This window comes from Peromyscus leucopus, chromosome 4 (assembly GCF_004664715.2).
Source record: "Peromyscus leucopus breed LL Stock chromosome 4, UCI_PerLeu_2.1, whole genome shotgun sequence".
NCBI classification, from domain to species: Eukaryota; Metazoa; Chordata; class Mammalia; order Rodentia; family Cricetidae; genus Peromyscus; species Peromyscus leucopus.
Genome location: NC_051066.1, coordinates 139,553,423 through 139,576,927, shown reverse-complemented (window position 1 = coordinate 139,576,927; position 23,505 = coordinate 139,553,423). Strand labels below are relative to the sequence as shown.

The following is a 23,505-nucleotide window of genomic DNA, read 5'->3' as shown; positions in this document are numbered from 1 at the left end:
GGCCAAGATCATAAAAGTTAAGTTAATCAGGCAAACAGCCACAGGAAGCACTCACAGGGGCAGGGGCTGGAATGTGGCTCCGGGCCTTCTGGGTGGCCACCAGCTTCTCAGGTTTGGCCTGCAGGAAGCCCTGGTTGAGCAGGCTGTTGTCTTCTTTGATACCTGGCAGAGTGAAGCTAGAGGAACTGGACGGGACACTTGTTGGCTGAAATCAAAACCCAGTTAGTCACCACTTTGCCACAAGATCTTTGCCAGGAGAAAACAAAACAAAACGGAAACACAACCTGGTATCCTGGCAGCCACCCGTACCCACCCGCGCTGCTGAGAGCTAGAGCAGGGTGTTCTCTCTAAGCCTCAGTTCCCCTTCAGATATGGAGTTCAAACACGATCCCTTTAATCTCAAAAGATTAAAGGAGTATCTGTGAACCGATCACTTTAGAGCCCAGCAATGCCAGCTCCTGTCACGTGAGGCCCCACATGGTGCTCCAGGCTTCCTGGTCCAGAAACAAAAGCATCAAGGGGAATGTGCCCTGGACCCATAAGCACCCTGCTCTGCTCACCGGCTTGCCATCTTAACGTTCCCCTTGGGGCCCAGGGGGAAGCCAAGACCACAGGCTAATTATTTCCCACACCCATCTCCACAGCAGAGCTCATCTCCTCCACAGCAGAGCTCATCTCCTCCACAGCAGAGCTCATCTCCACAGCAGAGCTCATCTCCTCCACAGCAGAGCTCATCTCCACAGCAGAGTTCATCTCCACTCACCCAGTCCTCAACTCACCCAGAGTGGGTGGGGCCTGGCCTCAACCCCCAGCACTGCTTAAAACAAGACAAAACATGTGCCTCAAAGAGAGGCGACCGAAGGTCTGACTGAAGGGAGCAAGCCCCCCACCTGGCAGTGCTCCCTGGATTTTCTAGAAGAACAACAGCACTACCTGTAAGATCTGTTTAGCAATCACACCCTTCATCATGCTCCCGGCCCTCCTCACTGCCTCTACTGGTGCCAGGTCCAAAGGTAACTCCAAAAGGCAGTCCAAACACCCAGAAATGGGCTCAACCTAGACTATAAGAGGATCTCTGGCAGTTAGATAAAAGCCAGTATTGCTCAGGAACTTGTGAAGCTGGTTCCCCTCTACCAAAAGGAGCCATTTCCCTTTCCTCTGGCAGAAGGGACCTGTGGCTACCTGTGGTGCTTATCAGTCTATCAAAGCTTATTTATGCCGGGCTCCAGGCTCCCTCAGCATCACAAGTACCCGTTACTCATTCACAGCCCATGCTAGCTGGCATCTTAGCCCTTCTCATCTCCTCCCTTGCCCCAAATCCCAGTTCCCTCCTGGCAGCTACGCATTCTCCTTCTAACCCTCTTATTCTCACTGTTTTCTCTATTCTCTATCCCCTTCTACCCTCCCCTCTCTCGAAGACAGCCCTGGTCTTCATGTCTAATCTACTGTCTATGATCAGCCTATACTTTCTCTGCTCTGGACTCTTCCAAATGTCTCTTGGCTAGTCTCTCTCACACATCTACAATAAAAAAACCTTCCCATTACCATACAATGGAACCGCCATGCTATCAGTTTATACACCAGGTCAAGCCAGGCCACATCCCACCAGCTCCAAGGGACCAGTAGCACAGCACCTGGGCTCTTAAAGGTGTGACTTCTACCCCCAGAAGAGCAAGGCTGGCCTGTAGGCTAGACAGTAGCTGCTCAGGGCTGATGTGCCTCAACCACTCGGCTGTGCTTGGGGCACATGTGGTTGACACTCGGTGGGAAGGGTGGCGGTGGGGGCCCACAGTGTTCTAGCAATATAACTCCTGTCAAATAAAGCCTAGGAAAGACACATCGGAACTCTTAGTGAAATTCAGGCTGGGTGCCCAGATCTGCCATCTCCTGCCAATCTTCCTAACACCAGGCCCAACCAGAGAACCAGAAACCCACCCCATCTAAAGGGTCCTCCCCATAACTAGACAGCTGCAGAGGAAGGTTCCTGAAGCCCTGTAGGGCAGGTAAGTCATGTCAGCCCCTTACCAAGGACAGAGCTTTGGGCAGTGTAGACATCAGCTTCCCATCTTCATCCACAATGTCAAGAGCCAGAGACTTTCGGACTTTCTTGATAGGGCTTCGTCGCAGCTGAGGGTTGGGAGAGAAAAGGATGGTTAGTGTGAGCAATCAGGTTTGCCATGGCCAATGCCTCAATGACCATGGTCACTGAATCAGGACTTTCAAGAGTGGAATCTTCAAGGCATAGCTAACAGGTCTTGCTCTTGTGATATGGGAAGACCAGGAGACCTTGGCTACAATGGACTCTGACCCAGACGGTCCTTACCCTGCCAGACACTGTGGGTCCTTCCCAGCCTCACTGCCTGGCTTTGACTATCATCTCTCCCTAGGGAGAGCAGTCTAGGAAAAAGCCCAAAAGCAAGGAGATCTGAAGTGCCACCCATGGCTAGAGGAGCTGGACAGTGCAATGGGAAGGAAGCAGACCCTGAGTCTGGTATCTCACCAGGTGGCTCTGTGAATCCCCCCTCACCTGACGGAAACCCCACACACTGCTTTCATGGCTAAGGTACCCACCCTCTTCCTAGCTCACTACCATCGGAAAGGAACACTTGGAATCTGTCCCCCTCCACTCCCTTCCTCCCACATGAACTCAGATGGCCATGAGGTGTGTGGGCATGCCCGTCTCCAGATCCACTGAGCTCTGTAAGTCTCACCTGACCACTACTGTGCCCACCACCCCCAGCCCAAGCCCACTTGAGAAGGGTCCATTCACAATGCTGGATGAGTGAGAGCATCATTCATAGCACAGGAGGCCACAGGTAAGAAGCCAGGACCCTCTGAAAGGTGCATTCATGTAAGGCACTTACTTCCCGGGTCCTCCCTGATCTCAGGGCTGACTTCATATGCCAACTGTCCAGGCAGAGTAAGGGTCCTCAGGCCACTCACCCCAGGCTTTCTTTTCTGCTTCTCAGGCCTCACATCATCCTCAATGATGAGCTCAATGCCAGCCTCCGAACGTAGCACTTCCTTCAAGTCTTCTTCCAGGTGAGGGGTCTGGGGCTGTGGATGGAGGCAAGGGTGATCCTCACGAGGCCCACTCAGGCCGTGTAGGTCTGAGAGAGGTATACAGTACTAGCTAGGCAAGCAAAGAGAGCCTAGACCAGGACACTGACTTCACAAGCATTGTTCATAACCATTAGTGGTCCTGCCTTGGACAAATGAAGACCCTGACCCCGAAGGCCTACACGTCTGGAGGCATAGCCTTACATCCCACATAGCCCTGTTTTCATGTCTATGGAGTAAAAACTCGGGCTCATACCAAGAGCCTGACTCAGGCCACAGCAGTTATTATAATCCAGATGCTTGAGCCTGGCCTTCCCCAAAGTCCCAGCTACTCATGGGTCGAGGCAGAAGCATCACTTGAACCCAGGAATTTCAGACAGCACCTGTCTATAACCACAGCACTGTGGTGCCAAGGCAGGAGGAATCAGTCTGGGCAAGTTCAAGGATAGGCTTGATAGTGTGTTGGTTAGTTTCCCATTAACTTGACACAAACTAGAGTGACACAAACTGAGAGGAGGAAACCTGAACTGAGAAAATGTTTCCAAACAGAATGGGCTGTAGGCAAATCTGTGAGGGAATTGTCTTGATTAAAAATTGATGTGGGAGGGCCCACTGTGGGCTGTGCCCCGCTTGGGAAGGTAGTCCTGGAGTGTGTAAGAAAGCAACTGAGCAGGCCATGAGGAGCAAGACAAGTACAGAGCATCCCCCATGGTGTCTGCATCAGTTCCTGCCCAGACTCCGCTCCTGTGATGGACTTCCAAGTGTAGGCCAAAATAAACCCTATCTATCTCCCTTAAGCTGCTTTTGGTCAGTTTTACCACAGCAACAGAAGCCCAAGACACTGGGCATCACAGACAAAAGCTATCTCCAAAACCAAGAACCCATATGCACTAAACGCCCAGGCTCCTTCTGTCCTTGTTCTACACTAACTGGGACATTAGGGTGTGTTTCCACGGCCCAGGCTCAGAAGCTCCAAGCGACCTCTCCAACCTCGAGTAGCAAAGACTAGGAGAGAGTGAACTCCTCAGTGACACTTCAAATGCCATACAAAAAGCCCCTGAACACAAACCACACCTGCCAAGAACAAGCCTGGTAGGCGACCAGTTCAACAGACAGCATCTCTAATAAGGGGCAGCAGTAACTAGTACTCGTGACTGCCACACGTACCAGTCCCTGGAAACCCCACTTACCCTAGAGTCAACAAGACAACCTTTGCCTTTGCTGAGCCCTTCCTTCCCTGCTCCCCATGAGTGCAGACTGGCTCATCATCTCCTTGCCTCTGCATCCTGAGTGCTGGATTATAGGCATGGACCACCACACCTGACTTCCACCTCCCCACCCCACCTTTTAAATAGGGTCTCACGTTGCGCTGGCTAGCCTCAAACTTTCTAGGCAGCTGAGCATAACCTTGAACTTTTGATCTGCCTGCCTCCTCCAGCTGCCAAGTACAGGTATGCACGTCTCGGCCCTTTTCTTTACAGTAAGCTCTTTAGTTATTTAGGTGGCATGCGTTTTAATGTTCACATCCCCTGTCCTACACACTGTTTCACCAAGATACCACTAACTGCCACCAGCCAGTGTCTGCCTGCCTGACACACTGAAGGTACTCAGGAAATGCAGATGAGGGGACAAGGAGAAATTGTACCTTATTAGACTATAGAGACCTCAGAGAGAAAGGTCTTAGGTGAACCCACCCCAGAGACTCACAGCAGCTATGCCACATACCAGGGGCTTCAGTGGTCCGTACTTCTCCAGGGCATTCTTGAACGGGGTTGGCGTGTGGGGAGTGTTGTCCATGGAGTACTTCTGATCTGGGGTGACAAACCTGCCACAGGCCAGAGGAGGCTCAGCAAAAGGACAGCGCAGACTCCCGCTTTCCTGGTCATGACCAGTGACCCCCAACCCCCACATACTCTTTCATTGGTCCAATGACCTGCTTACCTTCCCGCACAAGTCTAAGTCAGGGTCCTAGAGGAAGGGCTATCCTCAGATAAAGGACAGGAAAGTGGGGAGGAGACAATGATAATGCTAGAGAGTGCTGCCCCATCAAAGTACAGTTTGGGGACTTCCCAGAGACGAGGCAGGCCCGGAAAGGCCACAAACCTGTGTGCCTTCTCTACAGAAAGCAAGTGGTACTAGGTACAAGACGGAGCAGCCATGATCTCCACAAGTCCTCTCAAATCACCGTGGTAGGGGCAGAAATTCGGAAAGACTGTTATCTGCAGTTCCTCCATGTTCTCACTCTATTTGCCCACAACTCAGGGGCCATGCTGCTCTTTACACAAAGGCATGCTGCTACCTTCTAGCTTTGGTACTTCCTTTCTCTAAGCCACAACCTCTATGACATGAGGGAACACATTCTGGACATGGTGACACATACCTGTGACACCAGCACTTGGGAGGCAGAAGCAGAAGACAGTAAGTCAGGGTCACTCTCAGCTACACGCTATGTCTGAGGCCAGTGTAGGACACATGAGAGCCTGCTCAAACAATAACACACCCCCAAACACAGGATGCATGAAATAAAACCTCTAGCAACAAAACCCCACCGATTTGGAATTTAATCTAAATAATTCTTGCCTGGTGTGCCTTAGAAAGCATCACAAAGAATCTTTGGAAGAGAAGAGTATCAAAAGAATTTGTGATAATAATCTGCACTTAAAAATAAGGCAAATTTTCCACCTCTGGTCAAAATGAACAGCAAGAACCAGATATGCCCTCACCAACAGGAAACAGATGAACAGTGGTGTTGGAGATTTGTGACACTGGGCAACTGCGGAAAGTGATCCGAGAAAAAAGGAGCCTATGGCTATTCCAGTTAATTATCTATCTCCTAACCACAAAATAGGGAGAGGACATCCAGGTGGAGCCTAGCAGTCACATGAGCTGCAGAGAGTGACATACAGGCCTGGGAATGTCACTCAGTCTCGTCAGCCACATTGGATGAGTTTGATCCCTTCTTTTTTTATTGAGATGGGGTCTCACTATGTAGCCTTGGTAGGCCTGGAACTTGCTATGTAGACCAGGCTGGCCTTGAACTCAGAGTTCTACCTGCTTCTGCCTCCTGAGTACTGGGATTAAAGGCATGCTCCACCATGCCCACCCTGCTCTGTCCTTAATAAATCCTTTAAAAGACTCACTTTTTTTTTTTTTTTTTTTTTTTTTGGTTTTTTAAGACAGGGTTTCTCTGTGTTGCTTTGGAGCCTGTCCTGGAACTCATTCTGTAGCCCAGGCTGGCCTCAAACTCAGAGATCCAGCTGCCTCTGCCTCCCAAATGCTAGGATTAAAGACGTGCGCCACCACCGCCCAGCAAAAGACTCACTTCTAAATAACTTAGCTGCACCACAGAACAAAATGTAATACACACAAATACAAAATTACATAGCAGTAAGATCGACAACACAGGCCTCTAATCACATTCGACTGGGCAGAAGGAAAAGGCCAGGTCTGCCATGGTTCAGCATCCCTGCTACAGGGCTCAGATGTGAAGTCCAGGATTCTTGTCTGAATGTAAGAACTACTCACAACACTATCGTTACCAGATTGAGTAACTTCTAACCAGTGGGTTTTAATAAATTGCTTCTGAAGTCATCTCATTACCTTGTGCAAAATTCCTTAACTAGCTCCTTCAATAGAGAGAGGAGCATCTACCCGGAATTCCACTGTGCCACAAGAGGAAGTGGGCACACTGTAATAGCCCTTCCTCTAGCAGGCTGAGGCCAGACACAACTGCACTCACTGCTCTAGGCTCCTGAGTCAGACAGAGCCCAAGGTGCACTTCCAAACACATCTGATCCATACTTGATGCTTATCAAAAGAGGGGAAATATTAGGTTTTTTTTGTGGCAATTTGAACAGTTTCTGAGATCCAAGACTATCAAGTTAAAAAATAAAAGTGAGGAAAAAGAAGGTAAAGAACCAGGCTCTTCAGACAAGGAAAATTGGTGCGATGGCCACACCCCAGGATCAGAGCACCTCCCCTTTGTCCAGGGTGGGCAGGTGATCAGCAGGAACTCACGATGGATACTTCTGGTGCAGGGGCGTCTTATCCCTGTGCAAGGGTGTGGTGACCACCACCTTTTGGCTGCACACCGGGGTGGACGTCAGTGAGGGCTCCAGCTCCAGGGTATCCTGTTTGTTCCAGAAGTTCAGAAACTGCCAGGGAAGAAGAGATAGAACACGTGACAAGATGAGGCCTTTGACGGACAGAGGAACAGATCCTCAGACACCCCTCTCCACGCCTGTTCTATAAGTTGAGGTCTTGTCCTGACCTGTAGGACACCAACAAAGACTTCTTTCAACAAGAATGACTCAGTCCTTCTGTCTTTCCTCTGCCATCCAGCGAGGCCCTGCAGCTTTCTCAATGCAAGGAACTCCTCTACCCCTGGGAGCCCCCTGGATTCCTAGTTATCAACTTGATCGTGTTTACAGTCACCATGGGAACAAACCTCTGGGCGTGTCGGCAAGGGATTTTTCTAGATTAGGTTAAATGAGATGGGGATGACCTACCCTAATGTGGGCAGTGCCAGTCCATAGCCTGGGGTCTTGGACTGAATAACAAGGAAAAAGGGAGCCGAACAGGACATCATCCCGCCTCCTGACTGGCTGCATGACGTCCTTGCCATGGTGGACTACACCTTGGAACCATCACCAGAATAAAGCTGTCCTTTCTTCAGCTGCTTTCATCAAGTGTTTTGATGGGACACAGCAACAGGACAAGTGACTTGTCCTTACCCAGCCCCACTCCCAGCATCACGGCTCTTCTCCATTTTATCACCCATCTGTGTACACCCAGAGCGCATGCTTCCTTAGGGCAGGACCAGGTCTGGTTCTGCTCACCTAGACTGGGTCCCTAGCACCAAGCACAGGCAGATACTCAGTGAATACTGATTATCTAGTGTGGACCTGTGCCAGACCCTGGGGCACTAAGTGTTTATATGTGGAAGCCAAGGTAGCCAGAGGGACCCACACACCTGGGAAGGAGAGAAGGGAAGGGTTTTGACGGGTGTGCTCTTGGGGGTAAGACTGTTACAGGAGTCCAGGAAGGACAGGCTGGCACTGTTTTCTGTGACAGGCGACAGGGCCACACGCCGTTTCTTTTGTCGCTTGAGTACTGAGGGTGGTGTGCCAATGCCTGAGCCCCCAACCTCAGTGCTGGGGGAGATGGGGATCAGTTCCCCGCGGCTGCCCCGGCTCAGGTCTGAAATAGTGTGACCATCGAGCCGATACTCAGTCATGCTGGGCCCTGGTGTGGCGGTCTGTCGGGAGAAGGGTGCCTGTTGCTGCTGCTGTGATGAGGTCTGGGGCTGCACTGGGCTGCTGTTGACGCTGCCCTCGGCGGATGCTTCTTCGGGAAGATCAAATTTACTCAGGTCACACCAAGCATCAGGGTCCTGCCAGAAAGGGAGGTTAGAATACAGCAGGACTTCATTCATTACAGGAAAATACACCAGTGTCAAATTCAGTCCCTTATCCCTGGGATCAGTCTTTACCACTTATACATTTCATTTCCTCAATGGTCTACATATACTAAAGTTTGAACCGGATGCCTGCCCATCAACAGCTTTACAATCCCCATAGCAACCTATAAGAAGCGTGACTTTGCTTTTTAAGTAATTCACTGCATTTATTTATACGTGAGTGTCAAGGACAACCTGAAGGAGTTAGTTCTCTCCTGCTATGTGGGTGCTGCTGAGGACTGAAGTCAGATGGTCAGACTTGGTGGCAAGTGCCTCTATCTGCTGAGCCATCCCACTGGCTCCCTTTCCTGCTTTTACATCAAGGAACCCACACTAAGCTCCAAAGAGCACAGAGAATTACTACACATCCTCTCTTTACCCAAAGCCTTCTGCAAACAGAAGGTTCCACTTTGATCCTGGAGGTGTGGCCTGTGTAGATCCAGAGGCAGCTCATTCCTGAGAGGAGACACTAGCTTGCAGCTAGGCTGACCTCAGACCCACACCCTGACCTCAGAGATCAGCGGCCCAGGAAACTGATGGCATCTTGGAACTAGAAAGCATATCCTGCAGGAATGCCTGGGAAGGATGCTGGCGGAGATGGAGAGTAGGTTTGGTAGATCCTTTCCCTGATCTTCACCACTCCAGCAGGAGGAAACCATAAAAGAGTCTGAGTCACATGTCAGGATTTAACTCCTAGCTGACACAGCCTAAAACTGGCTATCACATCAGAGGGGTGGCCCCACCCACAGGCTCTCAGACAAGGTCAGTGTTTAGCTATTTTCTCAGAAATGACACATTCCCTCCTAGAGGAAAGTTGCGAGATCCACGAGGCCCCTCCCTGCAGTGTTAAAGCTGTAAATAACTGCTGGTAAGAGACTCTGCCCGGAGAGCTGCGTGCACACTGGCCTGGGAGCTCCAGGGACACTGCCCGAGTCTGTCACTCATGCTGGGTCAGCTTTCTAGTGATACCCACAATCCTCTAAGTTTCTCCAGGAACTCATTAGTTCAGCATGCTAGAGCTGTGTGGAATCGTTCTTTGATCTGCCCTTGGTACCACATCTGGGTAAACAGGTACTTGTTTGTCTCCCCAGGAAAAGCCACATAAGGAACACAACCTCCAACACCTAATCACAGCATGGCCTTGGGCTGAGCAGCCAAACCCGGGTGCTGCTCCAGAGGCAACCAGAACTCCCCGCGCTTCCAGTGCCCTTCTCCAGTGAGACCTAACCAGATGATGCCAATTCACTGCCCTCTGAGAATCCTTTTCACCCCATTCCATGCTGTAGGGCAAGGATTGCAATGACCTCACTGGTGTCTCTTGCCTGCTCAGAGCTGTGCAACCTCATTGGTCAATAAATGCTGGGGGGGAAAAAAGGCAAGTTCACAAGAGAAGTGCTGGGACCAACATACCGACTCTATCAAGTCCAGGGCTTCAGAGAGGCTGGACCCTACAGCAGGGATGAGGAGGTTTGCCGCCTCTACCACCCATTTGTAGGGCAGGCTGGTTTCTGGCGAGGAGTCCTCCTGATATTCACGCTTGAGGGACTCCAGGGGCTCTGGGGTGTGCACTTCTCCCAGATCAGGGGGCACAGGCTCCTGTTCCTGATCTTTAGCACAAGCAGCAGCAGCTGCAGCCTCCTCCTCACTGCTCTCCTCTTCCTTCACAGCAGAGGGCGCCAGGGGCCAGCCGGTCACAAGACTTCCCTGTCAGATCCAAGGCACACTGAATATTTTTGTTGAAACAGACTATGCTGTAAGTTTCTATCTAAAAACACATAATACAAATCAAATATAAAGGAAACTAGGAAGAAGAGAAACTGAGAGACATTCCAACTATACTGTACATTTGGAAAATACCAGTACGACACGTGCTGATGAGACTTACGGATAAATAACTGATTCCGGACTGTCATGGGAAGAGTGGAACGTGGACTACAGATGAGACAGAGTTCCTGACTCAATGCCGGCCATGGTAGCACTTGTTATCCCAGAACTTGGAGGCCAAGGCAAGATAGTGATAGTGAATAGTTCACATAGTGAATTCTACAACAGCATGGGCTACAGAGATGGCTCAGCAGATAAGGATGCCTGCAGCTGGGGGACAACCTGAGTTGATCCGTAAGACCCATGCCATACACCCATGCCATACGGCAGAGAAAACAGATGCTATCCTGACCTCCACACACATCATGATGCATGCACACACACGGTTTTTAAGGCAACAAAAATGTTTTAAAATGTTTAAAGCAAGCAAACAAAACAAACCATTATGCACTCTTGGTTTTTGGGGTTTTTTTTTTCTTTTTTTTTTTTTTTTTTTTTTTTTTTTTCCGAGACAAGGTTTCTCTAACAGCCCTCATAGAGATCTGCCTGCCTCTGCTTCCCAAGTGCTGGCATTAAACACATGGGCAACTATGCCCGGCTACACACACACACACACACACACACACACACACACACACGCGCGCGCTTTTTAAAAAATGTTTTGTTTTTTTCTATAAGCTTTTTTTTAAAGATTTATTTATTTATTATGTATACAGCATGTATGACTGCCAGCCAGAAGAGGGCACCAGATCTCATTACAGATGGTTGTGAGTCACCATATGGTTGCTGGGAATTGAACTCAGGACTTCTGGAAGAGCAGTCAGTGCCCTTATCCTCTGAGCCATCTCTATAGCCCCTAAAAAATGATTTTTTTAAGCAAACCAACAGTAACAAATCGTTATCACCACCACAAGGTTCAGAATCAATGTGGAAGTCCCTGAATTAGAAACAGACATACCATGAGCATAAGTGAATACCCTTATCTTAGGAAATACAAGCGGAAGCACTGAGCCTCCAGGGGATAAAAATGTAGTTAACTCTCAGTTTCTCTTTCTTTCCTTTTTCTTTTTTGAGGCAGGATTTCTATGTAGTCCCAGGTGGCTTTTAAGTCTCTAAATAGATCAGTCTCTGCTTTCAGGGTGCTGAGACTAAAGTTGTGGGACCAGGCACCCAGCCCTAGATGAAGTAAATCCCAAATGGACACTCAGAGTAATACAGTAAGTTAATGTAAATGAGGCAAATGGGAAAAATGAGCGAAGGCTTGGAGCTGCGGGTGTGGGAGGGTGCTTACCTAGCATAGGCAAGGCCCTTTGGGAATGGGATGGGATTGGAACTAACCCCAAGTATATATAGAACTCCTAGCACTATCAGGAATAGTAATGTAAACTTGTACAACTCTACTGAATGCTTTTCCCAAATCTGTGACAGAAAAATAGAAATTGAGGAAAATTCTTCACAGGAATAATTCTAAAAGCAGGACCTAGGAAATGAGCCCAGCCCAGGATTCCCACAAATTTGAGGTCAGACTAGGCTACATGAGACCTGCTCAAAAAGCAAAAGCTGGGCTGGCATGATGGCTCAGTGGATAAGGGCACTTGTTGCCAAGCCTGATGTTTGTTCGTTGGGACCCACATGGCAGGAGAGATCTGCAAGCTGTCCTCTCACCTCTACCTGCACAGTGTATGTACACCCCTTCCCCAACACACACACACACACACACACACACACAGAAAAACAAATGCAACAAAAAACTGAAAACAGGGCTGGAGAGATGGCTCAGAGGTTAAGAGCACTGACTGCTCTTCCAGAGGACCTGGGTTCAATTCTCAGCACCCACATGGCAGCTCACAACTGTCTGTAACTGCAGGATCCAACACCCTCATACTGACATATATACACATAAAACAAAAAAAAATCATTAAAAAAAAAGCAAACAAACAATTCACCTGGAGAGGAAGGGGTGAGACAGACGAAGGTGGAGCTGGTCTCCTGTGCTCTAGACTCTGTGGGGCTCAGACCCGCTGGCATGGCCAGCCCTTAAGACAACACTCCAGTGTACAGGAAGAAAGGGACGCCAATGAACTGACTTCCAGCAGAGCGAGTGGGTCTTCAGTGGCACCAACCCCCTCATGCTCTCAGCTACCCTAGTGAGCGGTTTTTCTTTTCCTCGGAAATCTCAGGTGGAAAGCATGCTGCTTAGATATGCAGGAAACTGCCAGCAGCAGACTTCTTTGGTGAGGGGACCTTCAGGGAGTCAGGACTAGAGATGTCCACTTTCTTCCATCCTTCTCTACAATTTCAATTTCCTATCATATCCCCCTACATAGCTGCAGCTGACATCAGGGGATCAGATTCCTGGAAGGTGGAATCCCAAGAATAGAGGCAAAAATGTGCTCTAACTCTCTAGCAGGGTGGCGGCGTAGAGCTGGAACCAGCAAGTTCCCTCCAAGCAGTAGGAGGGGTACAAAACAGACATACACATCAGTAACCAGCTCAGCTCACAGCACGAGAAAATAAACCAGTTTCTTGAGCTTTTAGCTAAGATTGAGTATAAAAAAAACAAATTATTGGAGACACAGTTTAATGGCTATTTGGTTGTCAACTTGACTACATCTGGAATTACTAAAACCCAAGCAGGTGGGTGCACCGGTGAGGGATTTTCTTAATTAAATCATTTCAAGTGGGTAGAACCACATTAGTCTGGCCCGCCCTTCAGTGACGGCCTATATATATATATATATATATATAAGGACGGAAAGAAGGAAGCTTTTGCTCTTTGCCTGTCTGCTCTCACTCTCACTCTCCCTGGCAAGTCCAATCCTTCATTGGCATTAGTCTACTTCTTCAGGATTCTCAAGACCAGTTGGGATATCCAGCCTTGTAAACTGAAGAACTACTGGATTCTTGGGCCTTCTGTTGGTAGTCAGCCACTGGTGGACTAGCTGGACCACAGCCTGTACGCCATTCTAATAAATCCCCTTTCTATACTCATAGATAGACAGACAGATTCTCTAAGTTTTGTTCCTCTAGAGAACCCTACCTAATACAGCTTTTGGTACCAGAAATGGTTCTAGAACAATAGAAGTATAAAAATGAATGTTTTAAGTATCTGAACAGGCTTTCTAATTTGCCTACAGCTATTTTTCCCCCTGGAGCTGAGGACTGAACCCAGGGCCTTGCAAGCACTCTACCACTGAGCTAAATCCCCAACCCCCACCTACAGCTATTAAAGCCTTTCCAGTCACTGACATCTCTCCTAGAAGTGCAGAATGTATTGAAAGCCCATGATATGAACTATTTTATAAACTTAAGAAGACAAAAACTTTGATTATTCTGATTCACCAATAGTGAGAGACAATGGATTTGGAGATTTTATAAATAAGGAAAATGATGATGCTGGTAGGTTGCTCCTAACATCTCTAGATAAATTGACAAAGGAAAAGAATGTGCTCTGTTCTATGACAAAATTACACTTCTAACATCTCAGAGTCTGATAAAGGACGACAATGAACTAAGTGGTAAACTGACCGACTCCAGATGCACATGAACAGTCTAAACCAGTGGCTCTCAACCATCCTAACCTTTGACCCTTTAATTCGAGGCCCAGCCTTGGAAGGTGTCCCCAGTTAAAGTAAGGTCATTAAATGGTAAAGAATGGGATCCTATAACTTGGAAAGGGGATACGTGGGAGGACCCTAGTGAGGCTGGGAACTTTGAACCCTCAGATTTTCTTTCCTTTTTTTTGGGGGGGGGGGGTTTCGAGACAGGGTTTCTCTGTAGCTTTGCGCCTTTCCTGGAACTCAGTAGCCCAGGCTGGCCTCGAACTCACAGAGATCCTCCTGCCTCTGCCTCCCAAGTGCTGGGATTAAAGGTGTGCGCCACCACTGTCCCTGAAAACCCTCAGATTTTCAAGGGCTTATCTCACCTGAGGAAGCAGTCTCTCCACCCTTAGCAGAATATGTACTCACACCCCAACACCCTGAAATATATCGTCCTTCCCACCTTTGACTGAGGAAATTAATCCTTCATTCTCTGCTAAGCCAGCAGTGACATTCCCTAAAGGAGATGCCAGGCAAGACAATACTGATGTCCCTCAGAGCCCACCAATTAGACTTATATCCATACTTCAGGCTAAGCAGGTTCCTAGAGAGGAGATAGAAAGTGTAGTTCACAAGAAGGTATGCTATATCACTTAAGAGCTTAATGAGTTTGTTAAGCAGTTTCATTCAAGCACAAGTCTGGGGAGTATGTGTGGGAACAGATTTTAAAGGGGTGGGATAATAGTGAAAAGAACATAAAACTGGGTCAGGCTGAGTTTATTGAAATGGGCCCACTGAATGAAGATTCTAGGTTTAGTATGGGAGCTCACAATAAAAGCGGGAGGGCACAAAATTTTGTTTGAATGGTTGGCTGAAACATTTGTCAAAAGATGGCCCACTGAAAATGAGTTGGAATCGTCTGACATCCCTAGCTTCGTGTTGACAAAAGGATTTTTTAGGCTCAGAGAAATTGCAATACTCGAGCAGGTACAATGTATAAAACCTAATCCTCCTCCATGTGAAGGGCCAGAAGACATGCCCTTCACTAATGCTGTAAGATGCAAAATGGTGAGAGGGCACCAGCACATTTGAAGGGCTTTGTTGTCACCTTTTCCTGTGCCAGACCTTAGAGTTGGAGATGCTCCTGCTCAGTTGGATGAATTGAATGCAATGGGTTTAATTGGGCCACATAATAGCACTCAATTGCCAAGGGCAAGGTGATTGTAGTTATTATAACAGGCAGCAGAGATAAAGCCTGGCTCATAATGGTCAGCACAGGCACAGGGATTTTTATGACTCTTATGGACCTTTGGTACTGGCTACTCAGTTATGATGTTTCCAGGCACAAAGTAGTTAAGAAGCCTACTGTATTTTTGTTGTTTGATTTGCATAAGCAGATAAATTATCAAACAAATGTAAGAAAAGCTACATTGGATTGTGGCAAAAAGAGAATCTTAGCCCATGAACCAATTTCCAGACCTGAGCCAGTTTGCAGACCCAGAACCCCTTAAATGAAGGAACTTGCTGGGTCCCCCTGGGGAAGGACCTTGATAAAATACCTAAGAGTTTTACTGTTAGCCTATCTCCAGTCTTTCTCCAGAGGATCTATGTAACTATACAATGGAAGAAAGGAAACAATCAGTTCTGAATTGACGCTAGGAGATCCCAAGATACACTGTGGCCCTCCAGGTAAAGTAGGAGCTTAGGGAGGACAGGCGGAGTTTTGGATGAAGTCCAACTCACAGTAGGTCCAAAAGGTTCCCAAACTCATCCTGTAGTTATTTTCCCAGTTCTAGAAAGTAAAGCTGGGATACTCAGAAGTTATTTACAAGGTGGCAGAATTCTCACACTGGGTCCCTGACCTGTGAAGCGAGGGCTATGCTGGTTAGAAAGGCTAAATGGAAACCTTTTAGAGTTGCCTTTGCAGGGAACACAGTGAATCAAAACAGCCTGGTATCCCTGGAGGAACTGCAGAAATCAGTGCCACCATGAAGAACTTTGAAAGATGGGGGGGGGGGGGGGGGAGAGCACGTTCCCACCCTATCTACCTTTAACTCTGTCTGGCCAGTGCAGAAGACAGATGGATCATGGAGAATGATAGCTGACTATGGAAAACTCAATCAGGTAGTGACTCCAATTGCAATGTGGTGTCCTCACTCAAGCAGATGAACACATCTCCTGGGGTACATGGTATGCAGCTCCTGATGGCCCAAATGGCTTCTCTGCACCTGTCCATAAGGACGGCCGATTTGCTTTCAGTTGGCAAGGCCAGCAGTATACCTTTACAGTTTTACCTCAACAATGTATTAACTCCCCAGCCCCATGTCGTAACTCAAAAGGGATCTTGATCATCTGTCTCTTCCACAAAAATATCACAGGTGCACTATAATGATGACGTGATGCTGATTGGACCAAGTGAGCAGGAGGAAGCAACCACTTTGGACTTGGTAACACATACACATCAAAGGAAAATAAATCCAACCAAAATTCAAGAGCCTTCTAACTCAGTGAAATTCTTAGAAATCTAGGGGCATACAGAAATCAGTACCACCTTATGAAGAATAAGTTATTGCACCTGGCTCCTCCCACCACCAAAGAAACAAGCCTAGTGGGGCCTCTTTGGAGTCTGGGAACAGCACATTCCCCATTTGGGTGTATTACTCTGAAAGCTGCTAGCTTTGACTGGAGCCTGGAACAGGAGCAGGCTCTACAACAGGTCCAGGATGCTGTGCAGGCTGCTCTCCCACTTGGACCACAGGATCCAGCAGACCCGATGGTACTTGAGGTGGCGATGGCAGACAGGGAAGCTGTTTGCAGCCCCTACAGGTGAATCACAGAAAAGGCCTTTGGGATTTGGGAGTAAGGCTCCACCATCTGCAGACAATTATAGCTCTTGGCCTGCTGTTGGGCCTTGGTGGAAACTGAACATTTAACAATGGGCCACCAAGTTACCATGTGACCTGTGCTGCTCATCACAAGCTGGGTGTTATCTGACTCACCACGCCATAAAGTAGGAGGCTCACAGCAGCAATTTATTGTCAAATCAAAGTTCATATATATTCAGGCCCAAGCAGGTCCTGAAGGTACAAGCAAGTTTACATGCAGAAGTTGCCCAAATGCCTATGGTTTCTACTCCCATTCCAATACTGTTTACTGCTAAGCATGAACCTATAGCCTCATGGGGCTATATGATTGGTTGACTGATAAAGAGAAAACTAGTCTGGTTTACTGATGGGTCTGCATATTATGCAGGCACCACCCAGAAGTAGACAGCTGCAGCATTACAAGCCCTTTCTGGGATAACCCTGAAGACACTGGCGAAGGGAATTCTTCACAGAACTTCAGGCAGTACACATGGTTATACATTTTGTTTGGAGGGAGAAATGACAAGATATGCGACTTAATTGATTCATCCATGCAATGGATTGGCTGGATGGCTAGAGTCTTGGAAAGAGCTGACTGGAAAACTGGTAAGAAAGACATCTGGGGAAGAAGTATGTGGTATCTCCAAATGGGTGAAGTGTGAAGATATGTGTCTCATGTAAATGCTCATCAAAAGGTGACTTCAGCAGAGGAAGAGAATAATAATCAAGAAAAGAAAGAAAGAGAGGAAGAAAATAAAAAAGACACCATGAATAAGTTGTCCTCTGATCTCCACATGGGCTCTAGGGGAGAAAGACACACACACACACACACACACACACACACACACACACACACACACGAAAAAAGGTCTATAAAAATGGTTTGGTTTGGTTTTTTGGGAGGACAGGTTTCTCTGTGTAACAGCCCTGGCTGTCCTGGAACTCACTCTGTAGCCCAGGCTGGCCTTGAACTCGGATCCACCTGCCTCTGCCTCCTGAGTGCTGGGATTAAAGACATGCATGTACCACCACCACATAGCAAGCACACTTTCAGTCTGTAGGCTGGAAAGACCTTTAAGAGAAGAGTTGCTGAAAGGGCTAGGAGACGGAGAACTCCTCCCCAACCCACTTCTCAACATGTTATCCGACTGCTTTCCTGTCCTGCAGGCCAACTAGGGCTAGCTGGTCACAAGGAAAGCCCTAGAAACATGATGGTCACACTTGGACCCCGGGGCAGAAATGAGTGAGTGGCTCTGGGGAAGGTACTGAGGAGACAGAGTCAGATAACCAGGGAAAACAGCAAACCAACCACCCTGGAATGGAGCCCAGAGACTGAGCCGCAGGTGACCACTCACCTGGCCTTCCACGGGCTGGGCACTCTGGTGGCGGTCCTTGTCCTCAAGCTCCAAAAGCAGGTAGACAGGCTTGCAGTCTCTGGACTCGCTTGGGAAGCCTCCTGTGTCTACTTTCCTCTTGATGGTAGAGTTCCAGTGATTCTTCACAGCATTGTCCGTCCTGTGGGGAAACCCAGGGGCCTCTGACACACAGCAGCTTGAAGGCTTCTTCTCCCGCCCTGCCGCAGCTTATCCCCACCCACATCTGTGAGTGAAGGTTTGGCGGAATGCACGGTGAACACCGTTCAGCTCTACAGTGAAGCCTCACTGCTTTGTAGCCCTCCATGGCTTAGCAGATCTCCATGGAATACGCAGTGCAAGCTGGACTGAGTGCAAGCTGGACTGACCCGGAAAGCTTCTCTGAAGAAAGAGCCGTGAAGGTGACAGCAAGCCGGTGGTGGGCCTCACAACAGGGCAAGGTAGCAATGCATGCCAGGCTGTCAGAGCAGTGTGTGTGAGTGTGTGTGTGTGGGGGGGTGTCAGAGCAGTGTGTGTGAGTGTGTGTGTGTGGGGGGGGGGTGTCAGAGCAGTGTGTGTGAGTGTGTGTGGGGGGAGGGGGTCAGAGCAGTGTGTGTGTGTGGGGGGGGTGTCAGAGCAGTGTGTGTGAGTGTGTGTGTGTGGGGGGGTGTCAGAGCAGTGTGTGTGTGGGGGGGGTGTCAGAGCAGTGTGTGTGAGTGTGTGTGTGGGGGGGTGTCAGAGCAGTGTGTGTGAGTGTGTGTGTGTGGGGGTGTCAGAGCAGTGTGTGTGAGTGTGGGGGGTGTCAGAGCAGTGTGTGTGAGTGTGTGTGTGGGGGGTCAGAGCAGTGTGTGTGTGTGGGGGGGGTGTCAGAGCAGTGTGTGTGTGTGTGTGTGTGTGGGGGGTGTCAGAGCAGTGTGTGTGAGTGTGGGGGGGGGTGTCAGAGCAGTGTGTGTGAGTGTGTGGGGGGGTCAGAGCAGTGTGTGTGAGTGTGTGTGTGTGTGTGGGGTGTCAGAGCAGTGTGTGTGAGTGTGTGTGTGGTGGGGGTGTCAGAGCAGTGTGTGTGAGTGTGTGTGTGGGGGGTCAGAGCAGTGTGTGTGAGTGTGTGTGTGGGGGGTCAGAGCAGTGTGTGTGAGTGTGTGTGTGGGGGGGGTGTCAGAGCAGTGTGTGTGTGTGTGTGTCAGAGCCCAGCTGCTGTGGGGAAAGGAAAAGAGTGGCTCAGGACCAAGCAACCAAGGTGACTGCAGATGGAGGCTGAGGCGACTGGCATATGCAAGGTCAACCATGCCACACAGGGAAGGGGCTCTGAGTCCCCAACCAAGAAACAAGGCAGGCCCCCAAAGATAACACCCGGGGACTAAAGTTATGAAACTAGGTGGTTCAGACTCCAGAGACACTTTATCACCTGGCCTCCTCTCTTTGTTCTTCCTCCCACTGCCATGACAAAGGATGGACTCAAAACAAAACACAAGAAAACAAAAGCGAAGTAAGGACAGGAAAACAGGGAAGCAAGGGGCAGCAAAATCAAATTTAGGAGTTCGCAGAAATGGAAAGACGTCAGGGAAGCAACAGCTAAAGACTGGAGTCCAAACCAAACTGACCTGACAGAAGAGTCTAGTTAGAATCAACTCACCCCAAGGCTCCTCCCACGGCTCCTACCGGAACTCCAGGAGCCCCAGGATTGGAGCAACCAGACTGACTGAGCTCAGACAAGACAAGCACAGGTTAAGCAGAGTGGCTTTCTGACCTCCAGCTCCTGACCCTGACCTCCAGGCAGGAAGAAAGATGTTTCCTCTTTAAAAATAACCCAGCTTGTGTGCTGGGGGTATAGCTCAGCGCTAGAGCATTTGACTGCAGACCTTACCAAACAATAGTGGCCACAATGGACAGACACAGCACACGTTAGACACCGGGGCTCCATGGAAATCTGCACCCTGGAGGTGAGATTCCCAATGCCCTAGTACCTGCCACGGCACCCCAGGCAATAGCTCCTTACAGGAATCATCTACCTCTGGGGAAATAAGTAACTCCAGAGAAAAGCATCCGTTCTTGGGAGTGTCCTCCCAGAGGGCCAGCGGACAACAAAACTGGGCAGTAAAGACCATCAGCAGATAAGCACCAGCAGTGTGCAGTGTGTTTCCTAACCATGTTCACTGACTGCTTCCTAACTGAGAAGGGCCAACCACAGATCGGCAATCCTTCAAAGCAAACCTCTTGTATTAAATCAATATGGTTGGGCAAAACAAAGAGCAAGAAATACTAGGCCAGTGGTTCTCAACCTCCCTAGCACTGCGACCCTTTAGTACGGTTCATGTTGTGGTGAACTCCAACCATGAAATTATTTTTGTTGCTACTTCCTAACTGTGATTTAGCTACTGCTATGAACCATAAAGTATCTGTGTGTTTTCCAATGGTCTCAGGTGATCCCTGTGAAAGGGATGTTTGACCATAAAAGGGGATCTCAACCCAGAGGTTGAGAACCACTGCATCAGGCAAACACACAAAACAGGAAAGGAGTATTTTTGTCTTTTGATCTTTTAAACACAGTATCAAGAGTGAAATAAATGGTTGCAAACATATATTAAGAACCTGGTCCAGAAAAGGATTAAGAATTTAGAAAACAAAACTTCTTAAAATAATTTCCAAAGGACTGGAAGGTTAAAAACCAAGAAACTTCTCAGGAAGTGAAATCAAAGAGAAAACAGGAGAAAGATGAAGAAATCACGGGATGTTCTCAATATTCTGAACAAAAATTATTTTCAAACTCTACATCTACTTAAATCATCTATTAAATGTGAGACAAAATCAAGGACTGAGCTCAGGATGCTAATGAAGGATGTGTTCCACTAAAACAAGAACGTAAACAACACATAAGAAATCTAACAGGATGAAGGATAAAAGACATCCACTCTAACAACAGGGTAGCAGTCATGAACACAAAGGAATGGGTGTTCCTACCTGCAGTCTGTGGACTATACACATGCAGAGGCCAGAAGAGGGCATTATATCCTCTGGAAATGAGTTCCAGAGAATGGTTAGCCACCATGTGAATGCTGGGAACTGAAATCAGGTCCTCCACAAGAGCAGCAAGTACTCCATCGCCCCAGCCCTGCTTCGACCTTTCTTTTGTTTTTTTCTATTTGTTTACATTTGTTTGGTTGGTTGATTTTGTTTTGTTTTTCTTTTTGTTTTCCCAGACAAGGCTTTTCTGTGTACCCCTCCCTGGCTGTACTGGAACTCACTCTGTAGACCAGGCTGGCCTGGAACTCAGAGATCCACCTGCCTCTGCCTCCCGAGTGCTGGGATTAAAGGCATCACCATCGCCCGGCTGTTTCTACCTTTCTTAATAAGGCATGACTTACGGCTGGCAGGGTGACACACACCTTTAGTCTCAGCACTCAGGAGACAGCGGCAGACAGATCTCTGAGTTGGAGGCCAGCCTGGTCTACAAAATGAGTTCCAAGACAGCCAGAGCCATTACACAGAGAGACCCTGTCTCAAAAACAAACAAACAATAAACAAAAGAAACCAAAAACAAACAAAAGAGACATGACTTTCTCTCCATCTCCTGGTGGCTGATGGGACTTCCACCTACCTGTACCACGTTTCTTCTAAATACTAACAAAATTGTCTTTGAGATTAAAAGTACAGACAAACAAAAACACCTGTGAAGGGGACCACTTAGGAAGAACGGTAGCCAGATAAGGAGATACACTCATGGATAGTACTAGTACTTGAGCGCTATGTTCCAGGTAGTAACATTAGCTCTGTTGTCCTAACTAAACATTGGGGTCCTGGGATATAATATAATAAGTATCCTAGGTTTTTTTTTTGTTTGTTTGTTTGTTTTTTTTTTTTTTTTGCCTGAGACAGGGTCTCTCTTTACAGCCCTGGCTGTCCTGGAACTCACTTTTTAGACCAGGCTGAACTTGGACTAAGAGATCCACCTGCCTGTCTCCAAACTGGTATTAAAGTCGCACGCCACCACATCAAGTTGTCTGCACCTCGTTATTTTTAATTAACAACTTGGCAGTCTGCAGGGCAGTGGTGGCACAGGCCTTTAATCCCAGCATCTGGGAGGCAGAGGCCGGGGGATCTCTGTGAGATTAAGGCCAGCCTGGTCTACAGAGAGTTCCGGGATAGCTCTGTAAGGACCCTGTCTCAGGAAGAGGGGTGGGGACAAGTGCCTGCAAGTGAGCTAAAACAAGCCAGTAGGCAACGTTCCTCCCTGGTCTGGGCTGCAAGTTCTTGCTTTACTTCCCTCAACTGTGACCTGGAAGTAAAAGACAAATAAACGCCACCACCACTGCCCCCCCCCCACCTTGCTTTGGGTCAGTGTTTTATCACAGCAACAGAAAGAAAGCAGAGCAAGAGGATAAATGGATGGGGCATCAGGAGGGAGAGAGGGCCAGAGTCCTAGCAGCTCACAGCACCAACTACTCTTTCAGAGGACCTTGATTTGATTCCCAACATACACAGGGTAGCTCACAACTCTAACTCTAGTCCTAGGGCAACCAATGCTTCTGCCTCCTCAGGCACTAGGCATGCACATGGTGCAGACAAACAAGCGGGCAAAACACTCATACACAGGCTGGAGAGGTGGCTCAGAGGTTAAGAGCACTGGCTGCTCTTCCAGAGGTCCTGAGTTCAATTCCCAGCAACCACATGATGGTTCACAACCATCTGTAATGAGATCTGGCGCCCTCTTCTGGCCTGTAGACATACATGCAGGCAGAACACTGCATACATCATAAATAAAAATAAATAAATAAAACACTCATACACATAAAAACAAAAAAAGAACCCACAAGTATAATATTCTTAAAAACAACGAATTATTCATAAATATGGATGTGGTGATATATTGTGTACCCTAATAAAATTTGCCTGGAGATTACAAAACAGAACAAGCCACTAGATTAGACATAGAAGCCAGGCAGTGGTGGCACACACCTTTAATCCTAGCACTCGGGAGTCACACGCCTTTAATCACAGCACTAAGAAGGAAGTGATATGGTGGGTGGAGAAAGGTATATAAGGCATGAGGAGACAGGAACTAAGGCTTTTCAGCAGAAGCGTCCCTTTCAGCTAGAAGCTCCTGGCTGGAGTTCTTTCAGGTTGAGGAGTTGGTGAGGTAAGAGGTAGTGGCTGTGGCTTGCTCTGCTTCTCTGATCTTTCAGCTTTCCCCCTAATATCTGGTTCTGGGTTTTTTATTGCAACTCAAACAACATATATATGGATACTGGCTAGGCGTGGTGGTGCACACCCACATCCTCAGCAGTCATGAGGCCAAGGTCACAAGTTTCAAGTCAGCCTGGGTTCAACACCAGCATGGGATACACATCAAGTCCCTGTCTCTAAACAAAAACAAAAGATGAGTCTGATTTAGTAGGAACTGGGAAATGGGGACA

General features: G+C 48.2%; 1 protein-coding gene across 1 annotated transcript in view; it reads right to left on the bottom strand.

Annotated features, from left to right (window-relative positions):
• The window catches only part of Mybl2 (MYB proto-oncogene like 2), a 33,799-nt gene that overhangs the window by 932 nt on the left and 9,362 nt on the right, over nucleotides 1–23,505 (bottom strand). The window contains exons 6-13 of the mRNA XM_037205426.1: nucleotides 18,101–18,260; nucleotides 9,929–10,222; nucleotides 8,033–8,452; nucleotides 7,078–7,214; nucleotides 4,786–4,885; nucleotides 2,944–3,057; nucleotides 2,026–2,127; nucleotides 56–205 (exon numbers count right to left, since the gene is read on the bottom strand). Of these exons, the coding sequence (XP_037061321.1) occupies nucleotides 56–205; nucleotides 2,026–2,127; nucleotides 2,944–3,057; nucleotides 4,786–4,885; nucleotides 7,078–7,214; nucleotides 8,033–8,452; nucleotides 9,929–10,222; nucleotides 18,101–18,260 (1,477 nt within the window). The remainder of the gene's footprint in view (nucleotides 1–55; nucleotides 206–2,025; nucleotides 2,128–2,943; nucleotides 3,058–4,785; nucleotides 4,886–7,077; nucleotides 7,215–8,032; nucleotides 8,453–9,928; nucleotides 10,223–18,100; nucleotides 18,261–23,505) is intronic.